Below are 25,681 nucleotides of genomic sequence, written 5' to 3'. Positions count from 1 at the left end.
AGCTAGGAGTTCTAACCACAGGACAACTGGAGAATTTCCTTTTTCTTTCTTTTTTTTTTTTTTTTACTGCAATGCTTCTTATTACCTAGACACAAAGACCCCAGAATGTCATATTCTATTTTATTTGTTTTAGTGGTAAAGCAAGTCACTAAAATAGCCAAAATTGAGGAAGAAGAAAGAATGTCACTTACCTCTCAATAGAAAGAATAGGAAATAATTTATGATCATTTTTAATCAATCAAAATAACCAAAAAGTTAATAGAAAAGAAAAAAGCTATGTATTAAAATTGTCCAAATAATACAAAGAAATGGGGGAAAATGAAGAATACATGAAGAACAGATCATAAGTAGAAAAGCAACAGCAATATTGTGAACTTAAACTAAATAAATATAATAATTTTAACAAATATAAATAGTCTAACCATGCTAATTAAGAGACAATGATTATATATGATTAACTAAAATTAGATCCAGCTCTGCATTGTTTTCAAAGAACACAAAAAGTTAGAAAGTAAAAGAATAAGAAAAGATACCATGCAAACACTAACCAAAAGTAAACTAGGGTCACTATATCAATACAAAATAAAATAGACTAAGGCAAAAAGTTTTGGAAAATACAACAACATTTTATATTGATTAGGGTTGACTCAACAATAAGACAGAACAATTTTGAGCTGATATGTTCCTAAAAACATTACTTCAAAATGTATAAAGCTAACATTAACACAATTACCAGGAATATAAATGAATCCCCAATCATAATGGAAAATATTAACATACTTCTCTCAAGAACAGATAGAACAAATAGGCAAAAAATTTTGTCAGTCTCCTGCTATAGACTAAATATTTCCGAGTCTCCAAAATTTATATGGAAATTCCCCCAAGGTAATGGTAGGAGGAGGTGGGACTTTGGGAATTGATTAGGTCATGAAGCTTTAAAGCTCTCATGAATGGGATTAGTGCCTTTATAAAAAAAGGGCTTCCCCTGTGACTCAGCTGGTAAAGAATCTGCCTGCAGTGTGGGAGACCTGGATTCGATCCCTGGGTTGGGAAGATCCCCTGAAGAAGGGAAAGGCTACTCCCTCCAGTATTCTGGCCTGGAGAATTCCATGGACTGTATAGTCCATGGGGTCGCAAAGAGTTGGACATGACTGAGTGACTTTCACTTTCACTTTCAAAAAATGGCTCAGAGAGATCACTTACCCCTTCCAACATGTAAGGACATAACAAGAACCAGAAAGAAGATTCTCAACAAATACTAAGTATGCTAGTGCCTTGATTTGGACTTCATAGTCTCTAAAACTGTAAGAAACAAATTTTTGTTGTACAGCAGCCCAAACAGACTAAGACAGCTATAAAAGAACTGAGAAACATAATTAACTAACTTGACCTAACTGACGGAAGAATACATCTTGAGGGAAAACCTCAAGATAACAAGGAATGTTTATCAAAAATAGAATTTTTCTGTATTAAGTAAGTATGAATAAATTTTGAGTTATTAAAATCATTTAAAGTATGTTGTCTGGCTACAGTGGAATTAAACCAGAAATCAATAACAAAAAGATAAGTAGAAAATGCATAAATACCTGGTCATTAATCAATGTGGCTCTAATAACCCACAGGTGAAAAAAATCACTTTGGAAATTATGAAATAGTTTAAACTCAGGTAATAAGTATGTGACATATCAAAATCTGTGAGGATAAATCTAAAGAAATATTGAAGGGAGAAGTTAATGAGTCAAAATACATATAAAAAGAATAAAAATTGAAAATCTACGCTCTAATTTTCCATCCGAAGAAATTTTAAAAAAACAGTAAGTCAAAGCCCCCAAATGAAAGAAAAACAGCAAAGATTGGAAATTAATGAAATAGAAAATAGAGTTAAAACTGAGAAAACCAACAAAGCCAAAGATCAGTCTTTTAAAAGATTAATAAAGTTGATAAACTCCTAGAAATAAAGATGTAGAGAAATAAAGAGAAATCACATATTAATACTACTACTACAGATCTTGCAGACATTAAAAGCACAGCAAGAAAAGATTGTAAACAAATTTTGGCCAAACTATTTTAGATTTGACAATTTAACAAAATGGACAAATTCCTTAATTCAAATCAAAACCACAGTGAGATGTTGCTTCACACCTGTTAGAATGGTTATTACTAAAAACACAAGAAATTACAAGTGATGGCAAAAATGTGGAGAAAAAGGAACCCTTTTGCACTATTCATATAAATGCAAATTGGTTCAGCCACTATGAAAAATGGTATAGAGATTCATCAAAAAATTAAAACTTGAACTACCATACGATCTAGCAATTCCACTTCTGAGTATATATTTGAAGAAAACAAAAACACTAATTCAAAGAGATATAAGCTCTCCCATGTTATCTGCAGCATTATTTTCAGTAGTCAAATATTGAAACAGTCTAAGCATTCATTGATGGATAAATAGATAATGAAGATGTAGCATATATAAATTGCCAACATCCATTGGATCAATCCTGAATATTCATTAGAAGGACTGATGCTGAAGCTTAAGTTCCAATACTTTGGGCACCTGATGTGAAGAGCGAACTCATTAGGAAAGACCTTGATGCTGGAAAAGAGTGAAGGCAGCAGGAGAAGGGGATGACAGAGAACGAGATGGTTGGATGACATCACTGACTCAATGGAAGTAAGTTTGGGCAAGCTCCAGGAGATAGGGAAGGACAGGGAAGCCTGGGGTACTGCAGTCCATGGGGTCACAAAGAGCTGGACATGATGCAGCAATTGAACAATAACAAATATATATACATATACATATATAATGAAATACTATTCATCCATAAAAATAAAAATATTTCCATTTGCAACTACATGGATAAAATTTGAGGACATTATACTGAGTGAAATAAGTCAGAGAAAGATAAATACTATATCTTAATTATATGTGGAGTTTAAACAACAACAATAAAACCTAAGCTTATGGATATAAAGAATAGTTTTGAGGACTGCCAGAAGGTGGAGGTGGTACATGTTGGGTGGAAGAAATAGGTGAGGGGGTCAAAATGTATAAACTTCTAGTTATAGCGTAATTAGGTAATGGAGTGTAATGTAAGGCATGGTGAAATATAGTTAATAATACTATATCATATATTTGAAAATTATGAAGAATGTACTTCTTAAAAATCTTCATCACAAGAAAAAGAATTTTTGTAACTATGTATGGTAGTAGATGTTTTCTAGACATATTGTGGTTATGATTAGGATTGTGTTGCACACTTGCAAAAATGTATATTAGATGTCAATAATACCTAAATAAAAACAAGCAAAATGAACAAATTCCTTTAAAAAGTAGTTTATCAAAAGGGTACAAAAGAAATACAGATCTGAACGCACATGTGTTAATTAGAGAAATGGAACTCAAAATTAAAAATCTTTCCACATGGAAAACTAGCACACATAGCTTTGCTAATATATTATTCCAAACACTTAGAGAAAAAAATACTAGTGATACAAACTCTTTCAGACAATGAAAAAGAAAAAATATTTCCCAATTCCTTTTAGGAGGCCAGCATAATACTAATACGAAACCCGGCAAGAACATTATAAGAAATGAAAAATTATATTCATAAAAAAATATGCAGAAATCCTAAACCATTGTTTAGCAAACCAAACCCAGGATATACCAAAAGGGTAACAATCAGGATGAAGTGAAGTTTATTCCAGGAATAAAAGGTTGGTTTAACATTTGAATATCAATCAATACAATTTACCACATAGAAAGAATGAAAGAACTTCCTTCTCGAGCCCCAGCCGCTGCCACCGCCCCCAGCTCCCCCGCAGCGGGGAGGGCACCAGGTCGCTGCATCCAGAGGGGCCCAGAACGGGAAGGAGGCACAGCCTCCAGGTACACCGACAATGCAGAGCATCAAGTGTGTAGTGGTGGGCGATGGAGCTGTGGGCAAGACATGCCTGCTCATCTGCTACACAACCAATGCCTTCCCCAAGGAGTACATCCCCACAGTGTTCGACAATTACAGTGCCCAGAGTGCAGTGGACGGGCGCACGGTGAACCTGAACCTGTGGGACACAGCGGGCCAGGAGGAGTACGACCGCCTCCGCACACTCTCCTACCCTCAGACCAACGCGTTTGTCATCTGTTTCTCCATTGCCAGCCCGCCCTCCTATGAGAATGTGCGGCACAAGTGGCATCCAGAGGTGTGCCACCACTGCCCTGATGTGCCCATCCTCCTGGTGGGCACCAAGAAGGACCTGAGAGCCCAGCCTGACACCCTGCGGCGCCTGAAGGAGCAGGGCCAGGCGCCCATCACGCCGCAGCAGGGCCAGGCGCTGGCCAAGCAGATCCACGCTGTGCGCTACCTCGAGTGCTCGGCCCTGCAGCAGGACGGCGTCAAGGAGGTGTTTGCCGAGGCTGTCCGGGCTGTGCTCAACCCCACGCCTGTCAAGCGTGGGCGGTCCTGTGTCCTCTTGTGACCCTGGCACTCAGCTTGGAGGCTGCCCCTGCCCCTCCCCAACCAGCTGTGCCTTTGTGCCTTGGCGCCTTGTCTGCCCCCAGCTATGCCTTAAGGACTAATTCTGGCACCCCTTGCCAAGGGGGCTCCCCGAGTGCCTTTTTCTTCTGAAGGAGGCCCACAGGGAGAGGGGCGTTGGGCCCTGCCCCACTCTGCTTGGGAACACCAGGAACTCTTGAAAGCTCACCCAGGCCAAGGACAGGCCCCTCCCCAAGAAGCCAACCAGGTGCCCCCTCCCCACTTGCCCCTACTGACCAGATGTTGCTGCCTATTGTGGTGCCTTCTCTCAGGTTAGGAGCGCTCCGCCATCCCTAACCTCTCCCTCCCTGCTCTTCGATTGCTCCGCCCTCATGATGCGCTCTCCCTGCCCCAGAGAAGGAGCCACAGAATCCTAAGAAGATGAATGTGCCCTAACTTACCCTCATGTGCCCAAGCCTTAGCATCCGCTGACTGACTCAGCCCCACCCCCACTCCCTCCGGGCTCCTGGGGGCCCCTCCTACCCCCATCAGCATCAATAAAACCTCCTGTCTCCAAAAAAAAAAAAAAAAAAAAAAGAAAGAAAGAAAGAATGAAAGAGATCTTATGACCATGCAGGTGCAGCAAAAACATATGATCAAATTCAATACCCAGAATTTTCATAAAAACAAGAATAAAAATCTTAGCAAGAGAGAAATTAGGTTAACATGCTTAAACAAATAATGAGTTTCTACAAAAAATTACAGATAACTTCTTAGCTTATTAGCATAATATTATATGACTTCTCTCTTTGTTCAGGGAAAAGACAAGAATGTCCATTATTCTACTGAGCATTGTGCTGGAGGGTGTAGTCAGTGCAATACAACAAGAACTAGAAGTAAAAAGTGTAAAGTTTGCAAAGGAAAAATAAAAGTCATCATGCAAAGATGATATGATTAAGTGGAAATCTGAAAGACACACAACCATCAAAAACAATGAAATTATGCCTTGTGTAGCAACATGGATGAACCAAGAGACTATCAAACTAAGAAAAGTAAGTCAGAAAGGGAAAGACAAATACAATAAGTTATCACTTGGTATGACATGCGGAATCTAAAATTTGATATAAATCAACATATCTATAAAACAAAAAGAGACTCACGGATACAGAGAACAGACCTGTGGTTGCCGAGGGGGAGGAGGGATAGGGAAGGAACACAGTGCAAGTTTGGGATCAGCAGAGGCACACTATTCTACATCGGATTGTTAAACAACAAGGTCCTCCTCTGGGGCACAGGAAACTGTACTCAATACCCTGTGACAAACCATAATGGGGTAAAAATGGAAACAGTGACAGACTTTATTTTCTTGGGCTCCAAAATCACTGGGGACAGTGTCTGTAGCCATGAAGTTAAAAGACGGTTTCTCCTTGGAAGAAAAGCTGTGACAAACCTAGTTCAGTTCAGTTCAGTTCAGTTCAGTCACTCAGTCATGTCCAACTCTTTGCAACCCCATGAACCGCAGCACACCAGGCCTCCCTCTCCATCACCAACTCTTGGAGTTCACCCAAACCCATGTCCATTGAGTCGGTGATGCCATCCAACCATCTCATCCTCTGTCATTCCCTTCTCCTCCCGCCCTCAATCTTTCCCAGCATCAGGGGCTTTTCAAATGAGTCAGCTCTTCACATCAGGTGGCCAAAGTACTGGAGTTTCAGCTTCAACATCAGTCCTTCCAACCAACACCGAGGACTGATCTCCTTTAGGATGGACTGGTTGGATCTCCTTGCAGTCCAAGGGACTCTCAAGAGTCTTCTCCAACACCACAGTTCAAAAGCATCAATTCTTCGGTGCTCAGCTTTCTTTAATAGTCCAACTCTCATTCCATACGCGACCACTGGAAAAACCATAGCCTTGACTAGACGGACCTTTGTTGGAAAAGTAGTGTCTCTGCTTTTTAATATACTGTCTAGGTTGGTCATAACTTTCCTTCTAAGGAGTAAGCATCTTTTAATTTCATGGTGACAAACCTAGACAGTGTATTAAAAACTGAGGCATCACTTTGCTGACAAAGGCCTGTATAGTCAAAGCTATGGTATTTCCAGGAGTCATGTATGGATGTGAGAGGTGGACCATAAAGAAAGCTGAGGGCTGAAGAATTGATCCTTTCAAGTTGTGGTGCTGGAGAAGGTTCTTGAGAGCCCCTTGGACTACAAGGAGATCAAACCAGTCAATCCTAAAGGAAATCAACCCTGAAATATTCTTTGGAAGGACTGATGCTGAAGCTGAAGCTCCAATACTTTGATCATCTTATGCAAAGAGCCAACTCATTGGAAAAGTCCCTGTTGCTTAGAAAGATTGAGGGCAGGAGGAGGAGGGGGAAACAGAGGATGAGATGGTTGGATAGCATCAATGACTCAATGGGTTTGAGTTTAAGAAAACTCTAGGAGATAGGAAATACAGGGAAGGCTGGAGTGCTGCAGTCCAGGGGGTTGTAAAGAGTTGAACATGACTGAGTACCTGAACAGCAACAAACATACTAGTCTTATAACTGGAAGTTTGTACCCTTTGATGACCTTCATTCATCCCTCCCACTATACCCTCAACCCTGCTTCCAGCAACAATTCACCCACATTTCTATGAGTCCAGGTTTTTTTTTGTTCCACATATAAATGAGATCATACATTACACAAAATTCACCTTTCTCTGACTTATTTCACTTATCATAGTGTCTTCCAGATCCATTTATGTTGTAACAAATGGCAAGATTTTCTTTCTTCTTATGTTTGAATAATATTGTTATAAATAAGGTTATGTTGTTGTTCAGTTGCTAAGTCATGTCTGATTATTTGCAACTCCATGGACTGCACCAAGCCAGGCTCCTCTGTCCTTCACTATCTAGTGGAGTTTGCTCAAATTTCCTATTAAATACTATATATAATATTTTCACATAATGTGTTATATATAAAACATTATCACATCTGTTAACAGACATTTACATTGTTTCCATGTAATGGCTAGTGTGGATGTGCTGCAATGAACATGGGGGTGCAGCTGTCTCTTTGAGGTATTGATTTCACTTCCTTAAGAAAAATACCCATGGGGCTTCCCTGGTGGTCCAGTGGTTAAGAATCTGCCTAGCAATGCAAGGAACACTGGTTCAGTTCCTGGTCCAGGAAGATCCCATATGCCATGGGGCAAGTAGCCCAGGTGCTGCTATCACTGGGCCTGTGCTTTAGAGCCCGTGCTTCTTAACAAGAGAAACCCATGCACCAAGCTAGAGGGTAGCCCCTGCTTAGCGCAACTAGTGAAAGACCACATGCAGCAATGAAGACTGAGCACAGCCAAGAACAAATAAGTAAATAACTATTTATAAAAAAAAAAAATACCCACAAGTGAAATTGCTGGACCTTATGGTAGTTTTATTTTTTATTTTATTTTTTGAGGAATTTCCATGTTGCTTTCCATAGTGGTGGTAAAAGTTTACATTCCCACCAACAGTGTATAAAATTCCCTTTTTACCTCATCATCATTAGCAGATATCTCTCATCTTTTTGATCAAGTCTGCTGTTGGAATTCTTTTGCTCAGTTTTTTTTATTCACATTTAGGATTTCTTTTTGGTTTTTAGGAGGATAGCTTTTATTTCTTTGTTGAGCTTCATGCACTGCTTTCCCAATTTTATTTATTTGTCTACATATCCTTGTAGTTCAATGAACTTCATTAAGAGGATTATTTTGAATTTTTTGTTAGAGAGTTCATAGACCTATATATTTAGAGTCAATTGTTGGAGCTTTATTAGTTTCTTCTCATGTTTACTTTGGTATCTGCTCATTTAGGTAGTAGTCTTTTCTTCCAGGCTCTAGAGGTTCCCTCCAGCAGAGAAAGATTTTCGTCAGTTGGTTCACCTTGGGGTCTTGGATGGGTCATATGGTAGCATCCTTGGCAAGATGGGGACTTGCTATGGCGGTGTCTGTTTGGGTGAGGCCACAGCCCATGTTCTGAGATGGGGAGGGTGCTGCTGGCTGGGTTATGCATCTCAGTGGGCATGATGGCTTACTTGCTTTCAGGTGGGGCTATTAGCTGCGCTCTGCGATCACTTCAGTTGGGCGAGGTCATAGGCTGTGTTCCCTGGCAGGGAGGTACCACTGGTTAGACTTCACAGCTGAGCAGGGCTGTAGGCTGGGCTCTGCAATCACTCCTGGTTGGCTGAGGCCTCAGGATAGGCTCCTTTACCAGATGGTGCTGCTGGCCAGACTTCTTGTCCAGGCAAGACTACAGGCAAGGCTTTGTGGTTGGAGGCAGCCACAGGTTGTGTTCTGTGATCAGGTATAGTCACAGATTTGCCCCAAGTTGGGCAAGGCTGTGGGCTGGGCTTTGTGATTGGGTAACCTGCTGGGTTTGCTCCCCTGTTGGGAGTGGTCACTGGCCAGGTTCTCCAGCTGGGTTGTGGGAGATCTATATCCTGCAGTTGTGGGAGGTCTAGAGACCGTGTTCCTTGGTTAGTGGGGTCACTGCCCAGGGCCCCTAGCTGGGTGGGACCCCAGGCTATGCTCTGCAATTGGGTGGAGTCACTGACCAGGCTCCCTTCAGCTATAATTTGTGCTTAGTAATTAGGTAGGGCCAAAGCTAGTGGATATGATGGAATTCCAGTTGAGCTATTTCAAATCCTGAAAGATGATGCTGTGAAAGTGCTGCACTCAATATGCCAGCAAATTTGGAAAACTCAGCAGTGGCCACAGGACTGGAAAAGGTCAGTTTTCATTCCAATCCCTAAGAAAGGCAATCCCAAAGAATGCTCAAACTACCGCACAATTGCACTCATCTCACACGCTAGTAAAGTAATGCTCAAAATTCTCCAAGCCAGGCTTCAGCAATACGTGAACCGAGAACTTCCAGATGTTCAAGCTGGTTTTAGAAAAGGCAGAGGAACCAGAGATCAAATTGCCAATATCTGCTGGATCATCAAAAAAGCAAGAGAGTTCCAGAAAAACATCTATTTCTGCTTTATTGACTACGCCAAAGCCTTTGACTATGTGGATCACAATAAACTGTGGAAAATTCTGAAAGAGATGGGAATACCAGACCACCTGACCTGCCTCTTGAGAAACCTATATGCAGGTCAGGAAGCAACAGTTAGAACTAGACATGGAACAACAGACTGGTTCCAAATAGGAAAAGGAGTACATCAAGGCTGTATATTGTCACCCTGCTTATTTAACTTATATGCAGAGTACATCATGAGAAACACTGGGCTGGAAAAAGCACAAGCTGGAATCAAGATTGCCCGGAGAAATACCAGTAACCTCAGACATGCAGATGACACCACCCTTATGGCAGAAAGTGAAAAGGAACTAAAAAGCCTCTTGATGAAAGTGAAAGAGGAGAGTGAAAAAGTTGGCTTAAAGCTTAACATTCAGAAAACTAAGATCATGGCCTCTGGTCCCATCACCTCATGGGCAATAAATGGGGAGACAGTGGAAACAGTGTCAGACTTTATTTTTGGGGGCTCCAAAATCACTGCAGATGGTGATTGCAGCCACAAAATTAAAAGACACTTACTCCTTGGAAGGAAAGTTATGACCAACCTAGATAGCATATTAAAAAGCAGAGACATTACTTTGCCAACAAAGGTCCGTCTGGTCAAGGCTATGGTTTTTCCAATAGTCATGTATGGATGTGAGAGTTCGACTGTGAAGAAAGCTGAGTGCCAAAAAATTGATGCTTTTGAACTATGGTGTTGGAGAAGACTCTTGAGAGTCCCTTGGACTGCAAGGAGATCCAACCAGTCCATCCTAAAGGAAATCAGTCCTGGGTGTTCACTGGAAGGATTGATGCTGAAGCTGAAACTCCAATACTTGGGCCACCTCATGCAAAGAGTTGATTCTTTGGAAAAGACCCTGATGCTGGGAGGGATTGGGGGCAGGAGGAGAAGGGGACAACAGAGGATGAGATGGCTGGATGGCATCACCGACTTGATGGGCATAATTTTGAGCAAACTCCAGGAGTTTGTGATGGACAGGGAGGCCTGGCATGCTGCGATTCATGGGATCGCAAAGAGTCGGACACGACTGAGTGACTGAACTGAACTGAACTGAAGGCTTGGATCTGTTTCTGGGCTCCATGACTGGCTATAGAGTTCCTGTTTGGGCAGGACTGAAGACTGTGCTCATAAATTGGGTGGGCCTGCGAATTTGCTTCCTTGCCTAGGTTCTTTAATGACAAAGCCTGTTGGTTTGGGACTCATATCAGGTAGAATTGCCAACTGAGCTCTCTGGCCAGATGAGGCCACTGACTCAGCTCAGTAGATGGGCAGAGCCTGGCTGAGATCTCTGCTCAGGGGTTGCTGTTAGTAGTAGTGCAAACTGCCAAGGTCTGAGTAAAGACTGCTGTCAGCTCTGCCCCTCTTTGCTCTGTCTCTCTCTAATCTGCAGTGATCAAGCCCTTCAGTTTCCCCCAGTGATCCCCACAAGGCAAGACCTGTATGCAGCTCCCAGGAAATGTCCCAAAACACTGGGAGAGCTGGAACTTTGACATCTTGATGGCAGTACTTTCTATATAAACAATTTTTAAATTGACACACAGCACTAATCATAAATAACAAGTGATAAACTGGATTTTGGCTTCTGGTTTAAGATGGCAAAGTAGAAGAATGTGTACTCATCTCCTCCAGTGAGAAAACCAAACCTGTTGAACAATCATTGACAGGAGGATGCTGGAACACACCAAAAAAAGATACCCCACACCCACAGGCAAAAAAGAAGTCATGGAGAGACAGTAGGAGGGGCGCAATCACGATAAAATCAAATACCATACCTGCCGGGTGGGTGACCCACAGACTGGAGAACAATAATACTAAAGAAGTTCTTGCACTATTGTGAAGGTTCTGAACCCCACGTCAGGCTTCCCAGCCTGGAGAATCTGACAAAGGGGACTGGGAATCCCCAGGGAATCTGGCTTTGGGAGCTAGTGGCATTTGATTATAGGTCTTCCAGAAGACTGGGGGAAATAGAGACTACAATCTTGGATGGCACAAACAAAATTTTGTGCACACCGAGACCTACAGGAGAGGAGCAGTGACCCCACAGGAGACTGAACCAAACTACTTGCTCACGTTGAAGGGCCTCCTGTGGAGGCATGGGTTGGTAGGGGTTCACCACAGGGATGGGAGCATTGGAAGGTCCCCCTTGGTGTAATCCGTCTTGGAGCTCACCATTAACCTTACCATAGAGCCTAAAGACTCTAGGGCTAGGTTGCCTCAGGTCAAACAACTATCAGGAAGGGAGTGCAACTCCACCCATCAGCAGATAATTGGATTAAAGCTTTACTGAGCAAGGCCCTGCCAACCAAAGCAGACTATTTTTCCCAACACAAATCCCTCCCATCAAGAAGGTTACACAAGCCTCAGCCTCATCCATCAGAGGTCAGACAGAAGAAGCACAGTCTAATGGTGGCTAAACAAAAACCATATTAAAGAAAGTTAATCACAATGAAAAAACAGAAAGTTATGTCCCAAATGTAGGGACAAGATAAAATCCCAGAAAAACAACTAAATGAAGTGGAGATAGGCAACCTTCCAGAAAAAGAATTCTGAATAATGATAGTGAAGATGATCCAGGACCTCAGGAAAAGAATGGAGGCAAAAATTGAGAAGATGCAAGAAATGTTTACTAAAGACCTAGAAGAAATAAAGAACAAACAAACAGAGATGAATAATACACTAGAAGGAATCAATATCAGACTAACAGACAGAAGAATGGATAAATGACCTGGAGGACAGAATGGTGGAAATCACTACCACAAAACAGAATATAGAAAAAAGAATAAAAAGAAATGAAGACAGCCTAATAGACCCCTTGGACAACATTAAATGTAACAACATTCGCATTACAATAATCCTAGAAGGAGAAGAGAGAGAGAAAGGAGCTGAGAAAATATTTGAAGAGGAATAGCTAAAAACTTCCTGAACATGGCAAAGGAAATAGTCAACCAAGTCCTGGAAGCACAGAGAGTCCCAAAAAGGATAAACCCAAGGAGGAACACACAGAAACACATAATAATCAAACTGACAAAAATTAAAGACAGAGATAAAATATTAAAAGCAACAAGGGAAAAACAACAAATAACATACAAGGGAACTCCCATCAGGCTATCAGCTGATTTCTCAACAGAAACTCTACAAGCCAGAATGGAATGGCATGATATATTTAAAGTGATGAAAGGGAAGAACCTACAACCAAGAATACTCTACCCAGCAAGACTGTCCTTCAGATTTGATGGAGAAATCAAAAGCTTTCCAGACAAGCAAAAGTTAAGAGAATTCAGCACCACCAAACCAGCTTTACCACAAATGCTAAAGGAACTTCTCTAGGCCAGAAACACAAGAGGAGAAAAAGATCTACACAAAATAAAACCAAACCAAAACAAACCAAAAAATGGTAATAGGATCATATGTATTGATAATTACCTTCAATATAAATGGTTTAATGCACCAACCAAAAGACACAGACTGGCTGAGCTGATGAAAACATATGCATAATGCACCACTTACCCCATCACTCTGCTTGACTCCCTCATATTGTATGTAATTATTTTATATTGTTAAGTTAATCATGTTCCCATTATGGCTTGCAATTGTAGTTATCTTTTTTGTCTGGCTATTGATTGTGAAAATTAATAAACATCTTTTACTCTTGTGATTATGTAACTTACTCACTTAATACCATTGTATCATGATTGGTCAACAGAAAAGTAATAGAACTCTATATCACCAAAAGTGGGATCTAATAGAAAAACCTGTAATCACTTTTTAAAATCCGGATGCATGTCAGAATTATCTTGAAGTTTTTTGAAAATACAAATGTTCAGTTATTGCTTTTTTCTCCAGAGCTCCAGATATGTTTCTAATCAGCAGCCATGTTTAAAAACAACTGGACTATATGGTGACCTTTTACTTTTATCTAGTTAGTTTCACTTATTCTATTTCATATGCAGTACTCCCATTTCATTTAGTTTACATTGTCCAATTTCTGCATCTCTTCTCTTTTTTGATGTTCTTTCTCAAGCCTTTATCAAGTATAGTAGAAAATATTTTCCTTACATATGTATAAGTATGTACAATATATATATTTTAGAAAACTTATGAATTCTTGCCTAACTGAAATAATTGACATCTTGATTCCACTTATTTGACAATATGAATAGAAGGCTAGATTTCTAATTAAAAAATAGATATGCAACAAGCAACAAAGACTTATTGTACAGCTTAGGCAACCATAGTCAATATCTTGTAGTAACCTATGGTGGAAAATAATTTCAAAAATAATATATGTGTATTTGTATAACTGAATCATCTTGATGTGCACCTGAAACATTGTCAGTCAATAAAATATATATATATAAAAAGAAAAAAATGGATTTTATTAAGATTAAAAGCTTATCAAAAACACCTTTATGAGACAAATGAGGTACCCTGGAAAATATTTTATATCAATAAAGGATTTATATTCAGAAAATTTGAAAAACTCCCCCAAGTGAATAATGACAAATAGAGGTGATGTAACTTAAAGACTGGAATATTGGAAGATATGTGAAGAAAAATTCAGGGATATTTATATCCTCATCATATATAATGAGGAGCAGCATGATGTAACAAGAAACAAAAGTCTTTAAAGAAACAAGGTAAGAAACAGAGGATTTAAAATAATGACTCATGATACTGAGAGGGGAGATAAGCAGAGGTTTGGAGGATAAGTAAGATAAATTCTTAATTGTCTTTGCAGAAAGTCAACAGTTCACTTCTAAAGCTGATAAGTAAAAGGTAATAAGCACATTATTCAGAAGCATGGAACTAGTGACTAGAAGATCGAAAATAAAAAATAGTTAAACGTGGTTGCTTTTAGAGAAAGAAGGTGGAAAGAAGTGAGATGGGGTAAAGACTTGCTTTTTAGTGTAAGTTCTACATTATTTTGCTTATTTTAAAGAAGTACACATATTACTTTGATAAAGATATTTAAAATTATAGAAAAATTCTGTACTCACATTACTATTATTGTGCAAATTATTCAATTATAGGGCCACATAATATGCTAAATTATGCAATCCTTATTAATAAGTCACCTTCTGGGCCACCTGAATCAAAATCAAATGTATTCTCTTTACACAGAGAATTAGAACTATATTAATCTGCCTTATATTTGCAGCATCACTTTCTTAGTTCTTTTTTCAGAGTTTCTAATCTCTTTTTAAATTCAGCTTCCAGGTCACACTGTCTGTCGCATGGGGTGCCATTTCATCTCCAGATACAATCCTTTGAAAGCCATTCAACATACTGATCTAAGCTAAATTGATTACCAATTTCATTGCCTTCAGATTCTGTTATTTCTTTTTCTGTTTCTATATCACTGGTTTTCCTTCAATGCCAGGTGATTGCCCATTAGTAGTGAAGAATGAAGGTCCGTGTCAATTTTTCTAGGGAGCTAGTATAAATAGTTTGTGCTTTTGTGTAAATCTACTGTTTTCCCACTGTTCATGCTCCTGAATGAGAAGGTTGCCTTGGAGATTTGTGAAGTGGCTGGAATAAGTTAATCAACAGACTTTCTCAAACAAAGTACAGTCAGGTAGCCAGTTATTAAGCCAGACATCTCTCAAATACTAAAATTCAGAGGGTTTTACTATACAGTACCAAATACATGCTAGAACTAGCTTTCCCAGGTGGTTCATGTAAATTTTTTAAAGAGATAAGCTTTCAGCATTTATTTCTTTTGACTATGCCTTGTGGCATATGGCATCTTAGTTCCTCAACAAGGGATCACACATATCCTCTGCACTGGAAGTGGGGAGTCTTAACCACTAGACTGCCAGGGAAGTCCCTCATTTTGTCTTTTGAAATTTTATTTTATATTGGGGTGTAGTTGATTTACAATGTTGTGTTAGTTTCAGGTATAAAGCAAAGTGGTTCAGTTATACATATACATGTATCCATTCTTTTTCAGATTCTGATTTGGGTTTTAAGAAGAGGACTGATCACCAGGAAAACCAGAAAATATCTTGAAGCCCAAAAGAGGTAAGTGTTGGGCATTTCCCAGTCATAAATGACATAGTGGAAAGTGAAAGTGAAAGTCGCTCAGTCATGTATGACTCTTTGCAATCCCATGGGCCACATAGTCCATGGAATTCTCCAAGTCAGAATACTGGAGTGGGTAGCCTTTCCTTTCTCCAGGGGATTTTCCTAACCCAGGGATCAAACCCAGGTCTCCCACATTGGAGGCAGATTATTTACTAGCTGAGCCACGAGAGAAGCCCAAGGATACTGGAGTAGGTAGCCTATCCCTTTTCCAGCAGATCTTCCCAACCCAGGAATTGAACTGGAGTCTCCTGCACTGCAGGTAAATTCTTTACCACTAAGCCACCAGGAAAGCATAGGATTACCACCATGTTCTTAATAGGAAACACCCCATTTGGCTTGAAGGGAAAACAACCACTTTGGTAACCTTTGGTCTTCCACAGCACATGGAACCAGAGGAAACTGGCAAGTTCAGAGTCTGGGTAACTGGCAAGTAAGAGACTGGCAAGGTCAGAGTCTGAGAGTGCAAGGCTTCTTTACATAAGATGCCTGGGTTCCTGAGAAGGATCTACAAATAACCTAAACTTACAAGAAGAAACTGGAGTATATGCATGTTTTCCTAGGGAAAGGGTCCATCCCTTCTCATAGAGCCAAGAGTAGGTTAAAATTCTGAGATAGAGAACAGCACTAAGCCAGTTGCAGGCAAGAATGAGGAAGCCACCAGATACATCACCTAGAGCCAGCCATATCTGAGAGCTTACCAAGCTGTCACTGAAGTTAGAACATGACTCACAGCAGAGACAGTCAAGCATTGTTTTCCTCTACTTCTTTCTAACTGTACTTCAAGTTCTTTTGAAAACAAGGCCCTGGGCTTGGTCCACTGCTATCTTGTATTCATTCTTGGGTATTAATTCACCAACATTAAACTCCAGGATAGAAGATGTGGTAAGACAAGACTCCCTCCCCTACAGAGTCTCTTGCTGGTTTCAGTGGTGGACAGTGGTCATCACAGAAAACACACAGGAACTTTTCCCTGGAACTGAGGTGGGATGAAAAGTGCCTGCTGTGAATATTATCATCTTTTTCCTTGACCCTTGACCTCCAGTTTCTGAAGATATAGCAGAAAATAATCTTCCTTGAAGATCAGTTCAGTTCAGTCGCTCAGTTGTGTTCGACTCTTTGTGACCCCATGAACCACAGCATGCCAGGCCTCCCTGTCCATCACCAACTCCTGGAGTTTACTCAAACTTGTGTCCATCGAGTCGGTGATGCCATCCAGCCATCTCATCCTCTGTCATCCCCTTCTCCTCCTGCCCTCAATCCCTCCCAGCATCAGGGTCTTTTCCAATCAGTCAACTCTTCACAAGAGGTGGCCAAAGTATTGGAGTTTCAGCTTCAGCATCAGTCCTTCCAATGAACACTCAGGACTGATCTCCTTTAGGATGGACTGGTTGGATCTCCTTGCAGTCCAAGGGACTCTCAAGAGTCTTCTCCAACACCACAGTTCAAAAGCATCAATTCTTCAGTGCTCAGCTTTCTTCACAGTCCAACATTCACATCCATACATGACCACTGGAAAAACCATAGCCTTGATTAGATAAAGGGTAACAAATTCATAAAACAAAAACACAGTCTTCCAATGCCCTGTGCTTTCAGATATACTGGGTTTAGTTCAGCTGCCAGATAAACTGATTGATGCATTCATCTCGTTAGCCAGGTGAGCCCACCTAGTAGTGTGAGAGGCCACTGAGAGCTGGAAAACACACTGGAACCCCGACATCACCTGAAAATCCTTTCCTGGGAAGACAGTTTCATGAATGAAGTCTTCCAAGCAAATGACACCAAACTTCCCTAGATGCTCCTTAATCACTGTGTCAGAGAGATGACTTTATTCTTGACCTTGGCTTGTCTGTGTTTCAGGATGAGCTCCTGAACAGGCTTCAGATCTAGAAATCCCTAGGTCACCTGGGCTTCCCTGGTGGCTCAGATGGTAGAGTCCACTTACAATGTGGTAGACCTGGGTTTGATCCCTGGGTTGGAAAGATACCCTTGAGGAGGGCATGGCAACCCACTCCAGTATTCTTGCCTGGAGAATCCCCATGGACAGAGGAGCCTGGTGGGCTACAGTCCATGGGGTCACAAAGAGTTGGGCACAACTGAGTGACTAAGCACACAGCACAGGTCACATAAGTTTCCACTACACAAAGTGTTTTCATGGTTTAAGGGGTTACTTTTATAAAGATACCACTGAAAATATTCTTCAGATGAACTCTTGCAATGGTCCTCTGCACCAGTAAATTCACCCCATTAATCCTTTGTGTGCATACAACAAAGACCAAGGAATGTTTATCTGGCACTTCCAAGCTGTGAGGTTTCACTTCTGGTCATTAGAGTCACACTCTGTCATGCAGTTGATGCTAGGAATTATGTAGGAACCATTCTAGTTGCTTATCCTTGAGCTCTTTTTCTTTCCTTTCCTCTTTCCTTTGCAAAAGCTCCTCCTTTGCCTGGGTGACTCTGAGGGCCTGAGAAGCCTTCCTCTTTTTCAGGACATTTTCTGGAACCAAAGGGATCTTTCTTTCTTGGCTCTTGCTGCAACATCTTCCCAACACTTCAGGCTGCTCAGGGTTTGTTTCTTCTTATGCCCAACAGTTAATATCCATCTACCAGCAGATATTTGACTAATAAGACATATCCACCCGCCTGCAGCTTGTAGTCTTAAAGTGACATTGGAGACAATTGGCATAACTGTTACATGTACAGACTTTCAATTAGCCCCATTGTCTATAGCCATTTTCCTTTTAGCCCTTTAGAATTACTAAATCCTAGGGTTCCAATGAGAAACAGGCTATCTCATTAGTGCCTCTTTAAGTATGTCTAGGTAAATCTTCTACATAGATATGTCCAATAAGATACTACCTTTTATTTTTGGTTTTACAGACATAAGATAAAATTTCTTATTTGCTCATGAACTCCCTCTTCTCTGTTTTGGGTGAACTTTCAGTATATTGTCACTTCATTTGGATTCTAGAGGGATAGAAAGTGAAAATGTGTGCTCAGTCTACCATTTTATTAAAACACACACACACACTTGTTTATATACAAGGCTTTTCGACTAAAGCTCCTTAAATTCAAGGATGTATTTTAAAGAGCCTAGCGCAGTGTCAGGAATGTAATAAGTGTTCAAAGGTAGGTGGCTGATTGGATTTGAATGTGGAAGAGAACAAATTACAAATGACAGAAAAGCTTAGGCCTAGATGATAAGCATGCTGTTAGATACAAACAAAGGAGCAAAGGACTTCCCTGGTGGCTCAGAGGGTAAAGCATCTGCCTACAATGTGGAAGACCCGGGTTCAATCCCTGGGTTGGGAAGATCTCCTGGAGAAGGAAATGGCAACCCACTCCAGTACTCTTGCCTGGAAAATCCCATGGACAGAGGAGCCTGGTAGGCTACAGTCCATGGGGTCACAAAGAGTCGGACACGACTGAGTGGCTTCACTTCCAACAAAGGAATAATAGATTTTAAAGAAAAAAATTTTTTAGTGTTGGAAATCAATTGCTATGCCCTAGTATAGGCAAATAATGGAAACTATTTTTCAAGACATCATTAACTGTTATGAAATTATTTTTGTGTGCTAGAAACAGACATGCCACTTTACACACAGAGTGTTGATATTATCCTAGAGAGAAGATAATTCATTTTGCCTCTTGGCTCTCACCTAATCCAGTAAATCAATTTAGAATATTCCTTATTGGATAAGACCACAGAACATACTGGAACACAGCGAGAAACTACTACATTAATCCAGATATGCATTATGTCCTCAAGTGTAGGTACTCAATAAATATTTAATGAGTGAATGTATCCCTAACACTTGCTAGAAAACCTGATTCCAGAGTCAAGAAACAAAGCTTTCAGAGGTGAAAACCAAACAAGTTCTGATTTCATTATAGTGGCTATTATCAAAGTACCTGACCTAGATCAGAAACTCAGTAAGTATTTGTGAGGCTAATAAGATAATTTCCTTTAACTTTTTCAAATTTTAAAAAAGCCTACTTATCAAGCAAATGCTGGGGTATGACTCTTTAACACAGTAATACTGAAAGCCACTGAATTTTATAAACAGTTGAACTATGTATCAATTATATCTCAATAAAGCTGTAAAAAAAGAAAAAACTCACAAGGAAACTCTTCCAGGCCTTCTGAATGACTCTGGCAGCTCTGTCTTTCCTTTCAAATTCTGATTCCTGTTTCAAAGCCATGTGAAAGTCCTAAAATAAACAAAGGAGTAAATTTTAAATTACTTTATATACTCCATCATGAAACTGTCACTAGAACTACATGAAAATCAAATAGAAAGTACAAAGGAAATACTGAAAGTTATATTTGGCATCAAAATAACTAAAATAAACATTAAAATTGACACCTTTAACTGATAGCCTCTGTTCCAATTTGCTTTTTATTGAAGTATAGTTGATTTACAATATTATATTTTTTTCATTATTTTTAAAGGTTATACTCCATTTAACATTACAAAATAATGGCTGTATTTCCCTGTGCTGTAAAATGTACCCCTGTTGCTTTTCTACTTTATACATAGTAATTTGTATCTCTTAGCCCCCTACCCCCTATTTTCTTCCTTGCCTTTTCCCACTCTTCACTGGTAACCATAGCTTGTTCTCTATATCTGTAGGTTTGTTTCTGTTTTGTTATATACATCGTTTGTTTAGTTTTTAGAATCAGCGTATAAGTGATAATATAGAGTATTTGTTTTTGTCTGACTTTTTCAGTAAGCATAATAATCTCTAAGTCCATTCACATTGCAAATGGCAGAATTTGTCCTTTTTTATAGCCAAGTAATATTCCACTATATATATATATGTATATATATATATATATATATATATGCATACCACATCTTCTTTATCCATTTATCTGTGGATGGACATGTAGGTTGATTCACTGTCATGGCAAATATAAATAATGCTGCTAAAAATAGTGGGGTGCATACATCTTTTTTGAATTCTTGTTTTCATTTTCTTTGAAAATGAAACTCAGCAGTGGAATTGTTGGATCATATAATAGTTCTATTTTTAGTTTTTTGAGGAAACTCCATACTATTTTCCACATTAGCTGCACCAATTTACATTCCCACCAATAGTGTATGAGGGTTCCCTTTTCTGCACAACCTCACCAACATTTGTTACTTGTAGACTTTTTGATGATAGCTATCCTGACAGATATGAGATAATATCTCATAGCTTTGATTTGCATCTCTCTGATGATTAGCAATGTTGATCATCTTTTCAATTGCCTGTTAGCCACCTGTCTGTCTTCTAAATGTCTACTCAGGTCTTCCGCCTATATTTTACATTGGATTATTTGTTTTTTTTTTTATATTGAGCTGTAGGAGTTATTTACCTATTTTGAATATTACTGCTATTGTTTATACCATTTGCAAATATTTTCTCCCATTCTGCAGGTTATCTTTTAGTTTTGTTGATGGGTTTTTTTTGCTGTGCAAAAGCTTTTAATTATGGCCTATTTGGGGCTTGCTTTTATTTTTGCTTTTATTTCTTTTGCCTTAGAAGAATGATCCAAGAAAATATTGTTATAATTTATATCTAACAGTATTCTGCCTATCTTCTCTTCTCGGAACTTTATGATTTTAAGTTTCACATTTAGTTTTTAAACCATTTTGAGTTTTTGTACATGGTGTGAGGAAATGTCCTAATGTCATTGTTTTACAAGTGACTATTCAGTTTTCCCAAAATAACTTGTTGAAGAGACTGTCTTTTCTTCATGGTGTATTCTTGCCTCCTTTATTGTAAATTAATTGATGGTAGATGTGTGGGTTTAATTCTGGGCTCTCTATTCTTTTCCATTGATCCATATGTCTGTTTTTGTGCCAATACCAAACTGTTACGATGACTGTATGGTATTATCTGAGATCTGGAGGTTATGCCTTCAGCTTTGTTCTTTTTTCTCAGGATTGTTTTCAGAATTCAGGATCTTTTGCGATTCCATTTAAAATTTATTTTAACTTTTTATTTTATCTTGAAGTATAGTTGATTAATGATGTGTTAGTTCTAGGTGTACAACAATGTGATTGAATTATACATATACATATATCTATTCTTTTTCAAATGCTTTTCCCATTTATACTGTTATAAAATATTGAGCACAGTTCTTGGTGCTATACAACAGGTCCTTGTTGGTTATCCATTTAAAATAGAGTAATGTGTACATGTCAGTCTCACACTCCCTAACTATCCCTCCTCCACAATCCTTCCCCTCTGGTAACCATAAATTCATTCTCTAAGTTTCTGATTCTGTTTCTGTTTTGTAAATACATTCATTTGTATCATTTTTTTTTAGATTCCACATATAAGCAAAATCATCCAATATTAGTCATTCTCTGTCTGACCTACTTCACTCAGTATGACCTACTTCACTCTAGGTCCATTCATGTTGCTTGCAAATGGCATTATTTCATTCCTTTTAATGGCTGAGTAATAGTTCATTGTATATATGTACACATCTTTATCCATTCACCTGTTGATGGGACATTTCTGTTGCTTTCATGTCTTTGATATTTTAAACAGTGCTGCTATAAAAAGGTGCATTAATCCTTTTGGATACCTGTTTTTATCTAGATGTATGCCCAGGAGTGGGACTGCAGGATTGTGTTAGCTGTATTTTTAGTTTTTGAAGAAACTTCCATACTGTTCTCAAAACTAGCTCACCAGTTTACATTCCCAACAACAGTATAAGAGGGTTACCTTCTATCCACACCCTCTCCCACATTTACTGTTTCTAGTTTGTTTTTTTTTTTTAATGATAGCTGTTCTGACTGGTGTGAGGTGATATCTCATTATAGTTTTGATGTGCATTTCTCTAAGTTAGTAATGTTGAACATCTTTTCATGTGCTTCATGGCTATAGGTATGTATTCTTTGGAGAAATGTCTACTTAGGTCTTCTGCCCATCTTTTGATTGGATTGTTTGTTTTTATGATATTAAGCTCCATGAACTATTTGTAAATTTGGAGACTAATCCCTTGTTGGTCACATCATTAGCAAATATTTTTTCCCATTCTATAGGTTGCCTTTTTGTTTTATCATTTCCTTTGATGTGCAACAGTTTCTGAGTTTAATTAGTCCTATTTATTTTTTGTTTTATTTCCATTACACTGGGAGACAGAAAAAATTTTTGCTGCAATTTATCTCAGAGTGTTCTGTTTAGGTTTTCTTCTAAGACTTTTACAGTGTCTGGTCTTACATTTAGATTTTTAATCCATTTGACTTTGGTGTATGGTGTTAGAGCATATTCTAATTTTATTTTTTTCACATGTAGCTGTCCAATTTTCCCAGGGCCATTTATTGCAGAGACTATCTTTCCTTCATTGCATAGTCTTGCTCCTTTGTTGAAGATTAAGTGATCACAGGTGTGTGGGCTTATTTCTAGACTTTCTATCCTGTTCTGTTAATCTATATTTATATTTTTGGCCAGTACCATAATGATTGGATGACTACAGCATTGTAGTCTGAAGTCAGGGAGCCTTATTCCTCCAGCTCTGTTTTTCTTTCTCAATATTGCTTTCACTATTAGGCGTCTTTTGTGTCTTCATACAAATTTTAAGATTTTTTTGTTCTAGTTCTGTGAAAAATGCCATTGATAATTTTATATGGATTCCCTGAATCATTAAATTTCCTTAGGCAGTATAGTCACTTGGACAATATTGACTCTTCCAATCCAAGAGGATGGTTTATCTTTCCATCTACTTTGTCATCTTTGATTTCTTTCTTCAGTGTCACAGTTTTTGGAGTAAGGGGCTGTTGTCTCCTTAGGTAGGTTTATTCTTAGGCATTTTATTCTTTTTGTTGCAATGGTAAATGGGATTGTTTGCTTAATTTCTCTTTCATTGTAATGTACAGCAATGCAACAGATTTTTGTATTAATTTTGTAACCTGTAACTTTACTAAATTCACTGATGAGCTCTCATAGTTTTTGATAGTGTCTTTAGGATTTTCTATATATTATATCACGTCATCTGCAAAGTGTGACAGTTTAACTTTTTCTTTTCCAATCTGCATTTCCTTTTTTTTCTTCTGATTGCCATAACTAGGACTTCCAAAACCATGCGGAATAAAGGGGCAAGAGTGGACTGTTCCTGACCTTAGAGGAAACTCTTTCAGCTTTTCATCATTAAGTATGACACTAGCTGTAGGTCTATATTGTATATGACCTTCACTGTATTGAGGTAGGTTTCCTCATGCCAACTTTCTCAGTTCAGTTCAGTCACTCAGTCCTGTCCAACTCTTTGTGACACCATGGATTGCAGAACACCAGTCTTGCATGTCCATCACCAACTCCTGGAGCTTGCTCAAATTCATGTCCATCCAGTCAGTGATGCCATCCAACCATCTCATCATCTGTTGTCCCTTCTTCTCTTGCCTTCAATCTTTTCCAGCATCAGGGCCTTTTCCAATGAGTCAGTTCTCTCCCTCAGGTGGCCAAAGTATTGGAGTTTCAGCTTCAGCATCAGTCCTTTCAATGAATATTCAGGACTGGTTTCCTTTAGGATTGACTGATTTGATCTCCTTGCAGTCCAAGGGACTTTCAAGAGTCTTCTCCAACACCAGGTTCAAAAGCATCAATTATTCAATGCTAAGCCTTCTTTATGGTCCATACATGAAACTGGAAAAACCATAGTTTTCACTATATGGACCTTCATCAGCAAAGTAATGTATCTGCTTCTTAATATGCTGTCTAGGTTGGTTATGGCTTTTCTTCCAAAGAGGAAGAGTCTTTTAAAATCATAGCTTTCTGCCATAATGGTGGCATCATCTGCTCATCTGCATATCTCAGGAATTTTGAAGAAGTCCATGACTCTCAACAGTCTACTCCAACACCAAAGTCCAAAACCATCAATTCTTTGACACTCAGCTTTCTTTATAGTCCCACTCTCACATCCATACATGACTACTAGAAAAAACATAGCTTTGACTAGACGGACCTTTGTTGGCAAAGCAATGTCTCTGCTTTTTAATGTCCTGTCTAGGTTGGTCATTGCTTTTCTTCCAAGGAGCAAACATTTTTTAATTTCATGGCTACAGTCACCATCTACAGTGATTTGGAACCCAAGAAAATAAAATCTCTCACTGTTTCCATTGTTTCCCCATCTATCTGCCATGCAGTGATGGGACCAGATGCCATGATCTTAGTTTTCTGAATGTTTAGTTTTAAGTCAGCTTTTTCACTCTCCTTTTTCTCTTTCATCGAGGCTCTTTAGTTCTTCTTTGCTTTCTGCCATAAGGTGGTGTCATCTGCATATCTGAGATTATTGATATTTCTCCCAGCAATCTTGATTCCAGTGTGTGCTTCATCCAGCCTGGCATTTCACATAATGTACTCTACATAGAAGTTAAATAAGCAGGGCAACAATATACAGCATTGATGTATATTCTTTCCCAATTAGGAAACAGCCCATTGTTCCATGTCTGGTTCTAACTATTGCTTCTTGACCTGCATGCAGATTTCTTAGGAGGCAAGTAAGATGGTATGATATTCCCGTCTCTTGAAGAATTTTCCACAATTTGTTGTGATCCACACAGTCAAAGGCTTTGGTATTGTCAATAAAGCAGAAGTAGATGTTTTTCTGGAACTTTCATGCTTTTTTAATGATCCTATGGATGTTGGCAATATAATCTCTGGTTCCCCTGCTTTTTCTAAATCCAGTTTGAACATCTAGACATTCATGGTTCATTTACTGTTGAGGCCTGGCTTGGAGAAGTTTGAGCATTACTTTGCTAGCATGTGAGATGAGTGCAACTGTGTGGTAGTTTGAACATTCTTGGGCATTGCCTTTCTTTGGGATTGGAATGAAAACTGTCCTTTCTCCAGTCCAATGGCCACTGCTGAGTTTTCCAAATTTGCTGGCATATTCAGTGCAGCACTTTCGTAGCATCATCTTTTAGGATTTGAAATAGCTCAACTGGAATTCCATCACATCCACTAGCTTTGTTTGTAGTGATGCTTCCTAAGGTCCACTTGATTTCATATTCCAGGATGTCTGGCTCTAGGTAAATGATCACACCATCATGGTTATCTAGGTCATTAAGATCTTTTTTGTATAGTTCTTCTGTG

General features: G+C 39.1%; 2 protein-coding genes and 1 pseudogene across 10 annotated transcripts in view; 1 reads left to right on the top strand and 2 right to left on the bottom strand.

Annotated features, from left to right (window-relative positions):
* The window catches only part of C10H11orf65 (chromosome 10 C11orf65 homolog), a 100,998-nt gene that overhangs the window by 40,095 nt on the left and 35,222 nt on the right, over positions 1–25,681 (bottom strand). For all 9 annotated transcript variants that reach the window (XM_070473631.1, XM_070473639.1, XM_070473636.1 and 6 more), the window contains exon 2: positions 19,715–19,804. In XM_070473631.1, the coding sequence (XP_070329732.1) occupies positions 19,715–19,804 (90 nt within the window). The remainder of the gene's footprint in view (positions 1–19,714; positions 19,805–25,681) is intronic.
* Positions 3,796–4,912, top strand: LOC110148273 (rho-related GTP-binding protein RhoG-like). The gene has a single exon (XM_020910196.2). It carries the CDS (start codon positions 3,901–3,903, stop codon positions 4,474–4,476), a length of 576 nt encoding a protein of 191 aa, XP_020765855.2. The 5' UTR covers positions 3,796–3,900; the 3' UTR covers positions 4,477–4,912.
* Positions 17,205–18,313, bottom strand: LOC139037212 (large ribosomal subunit protein uL30-like; annotated as a pseudogene).

The sequence above is a fragment of the Odocoileus virginianus genome, chromosome 10 (genome assembly GCF_023699985.2).
Source record: "Odocoileus virginianus isolate 20LAN1187 ecotype Illinois chromosome 10, Ovbor_1.2, whole genome shotgun sequence".
Classification (NCBI taxonomy): Eukaryota; Metazoa; Chordata; class Mammalia; order Artiodactyla; family Cervidae; genus Odocoileus; species Odocoileus virginianus.
The sequence above is the reverse complement of the archived record's forward strand: the minus strand, read 5'-3'. Positions and strand labels throughout refer to the sequence as shown.

Bases quoted from the DNA above. Each gene is read 5' to 3' on its own strand.
- LOC110148273 (XM_020910196.2), top strand. From the start codon at position 3,901: ATGCAGAGCATCAAGTGTGTAGTGGTGGGCGATGGAGCTGTGGGCAAG.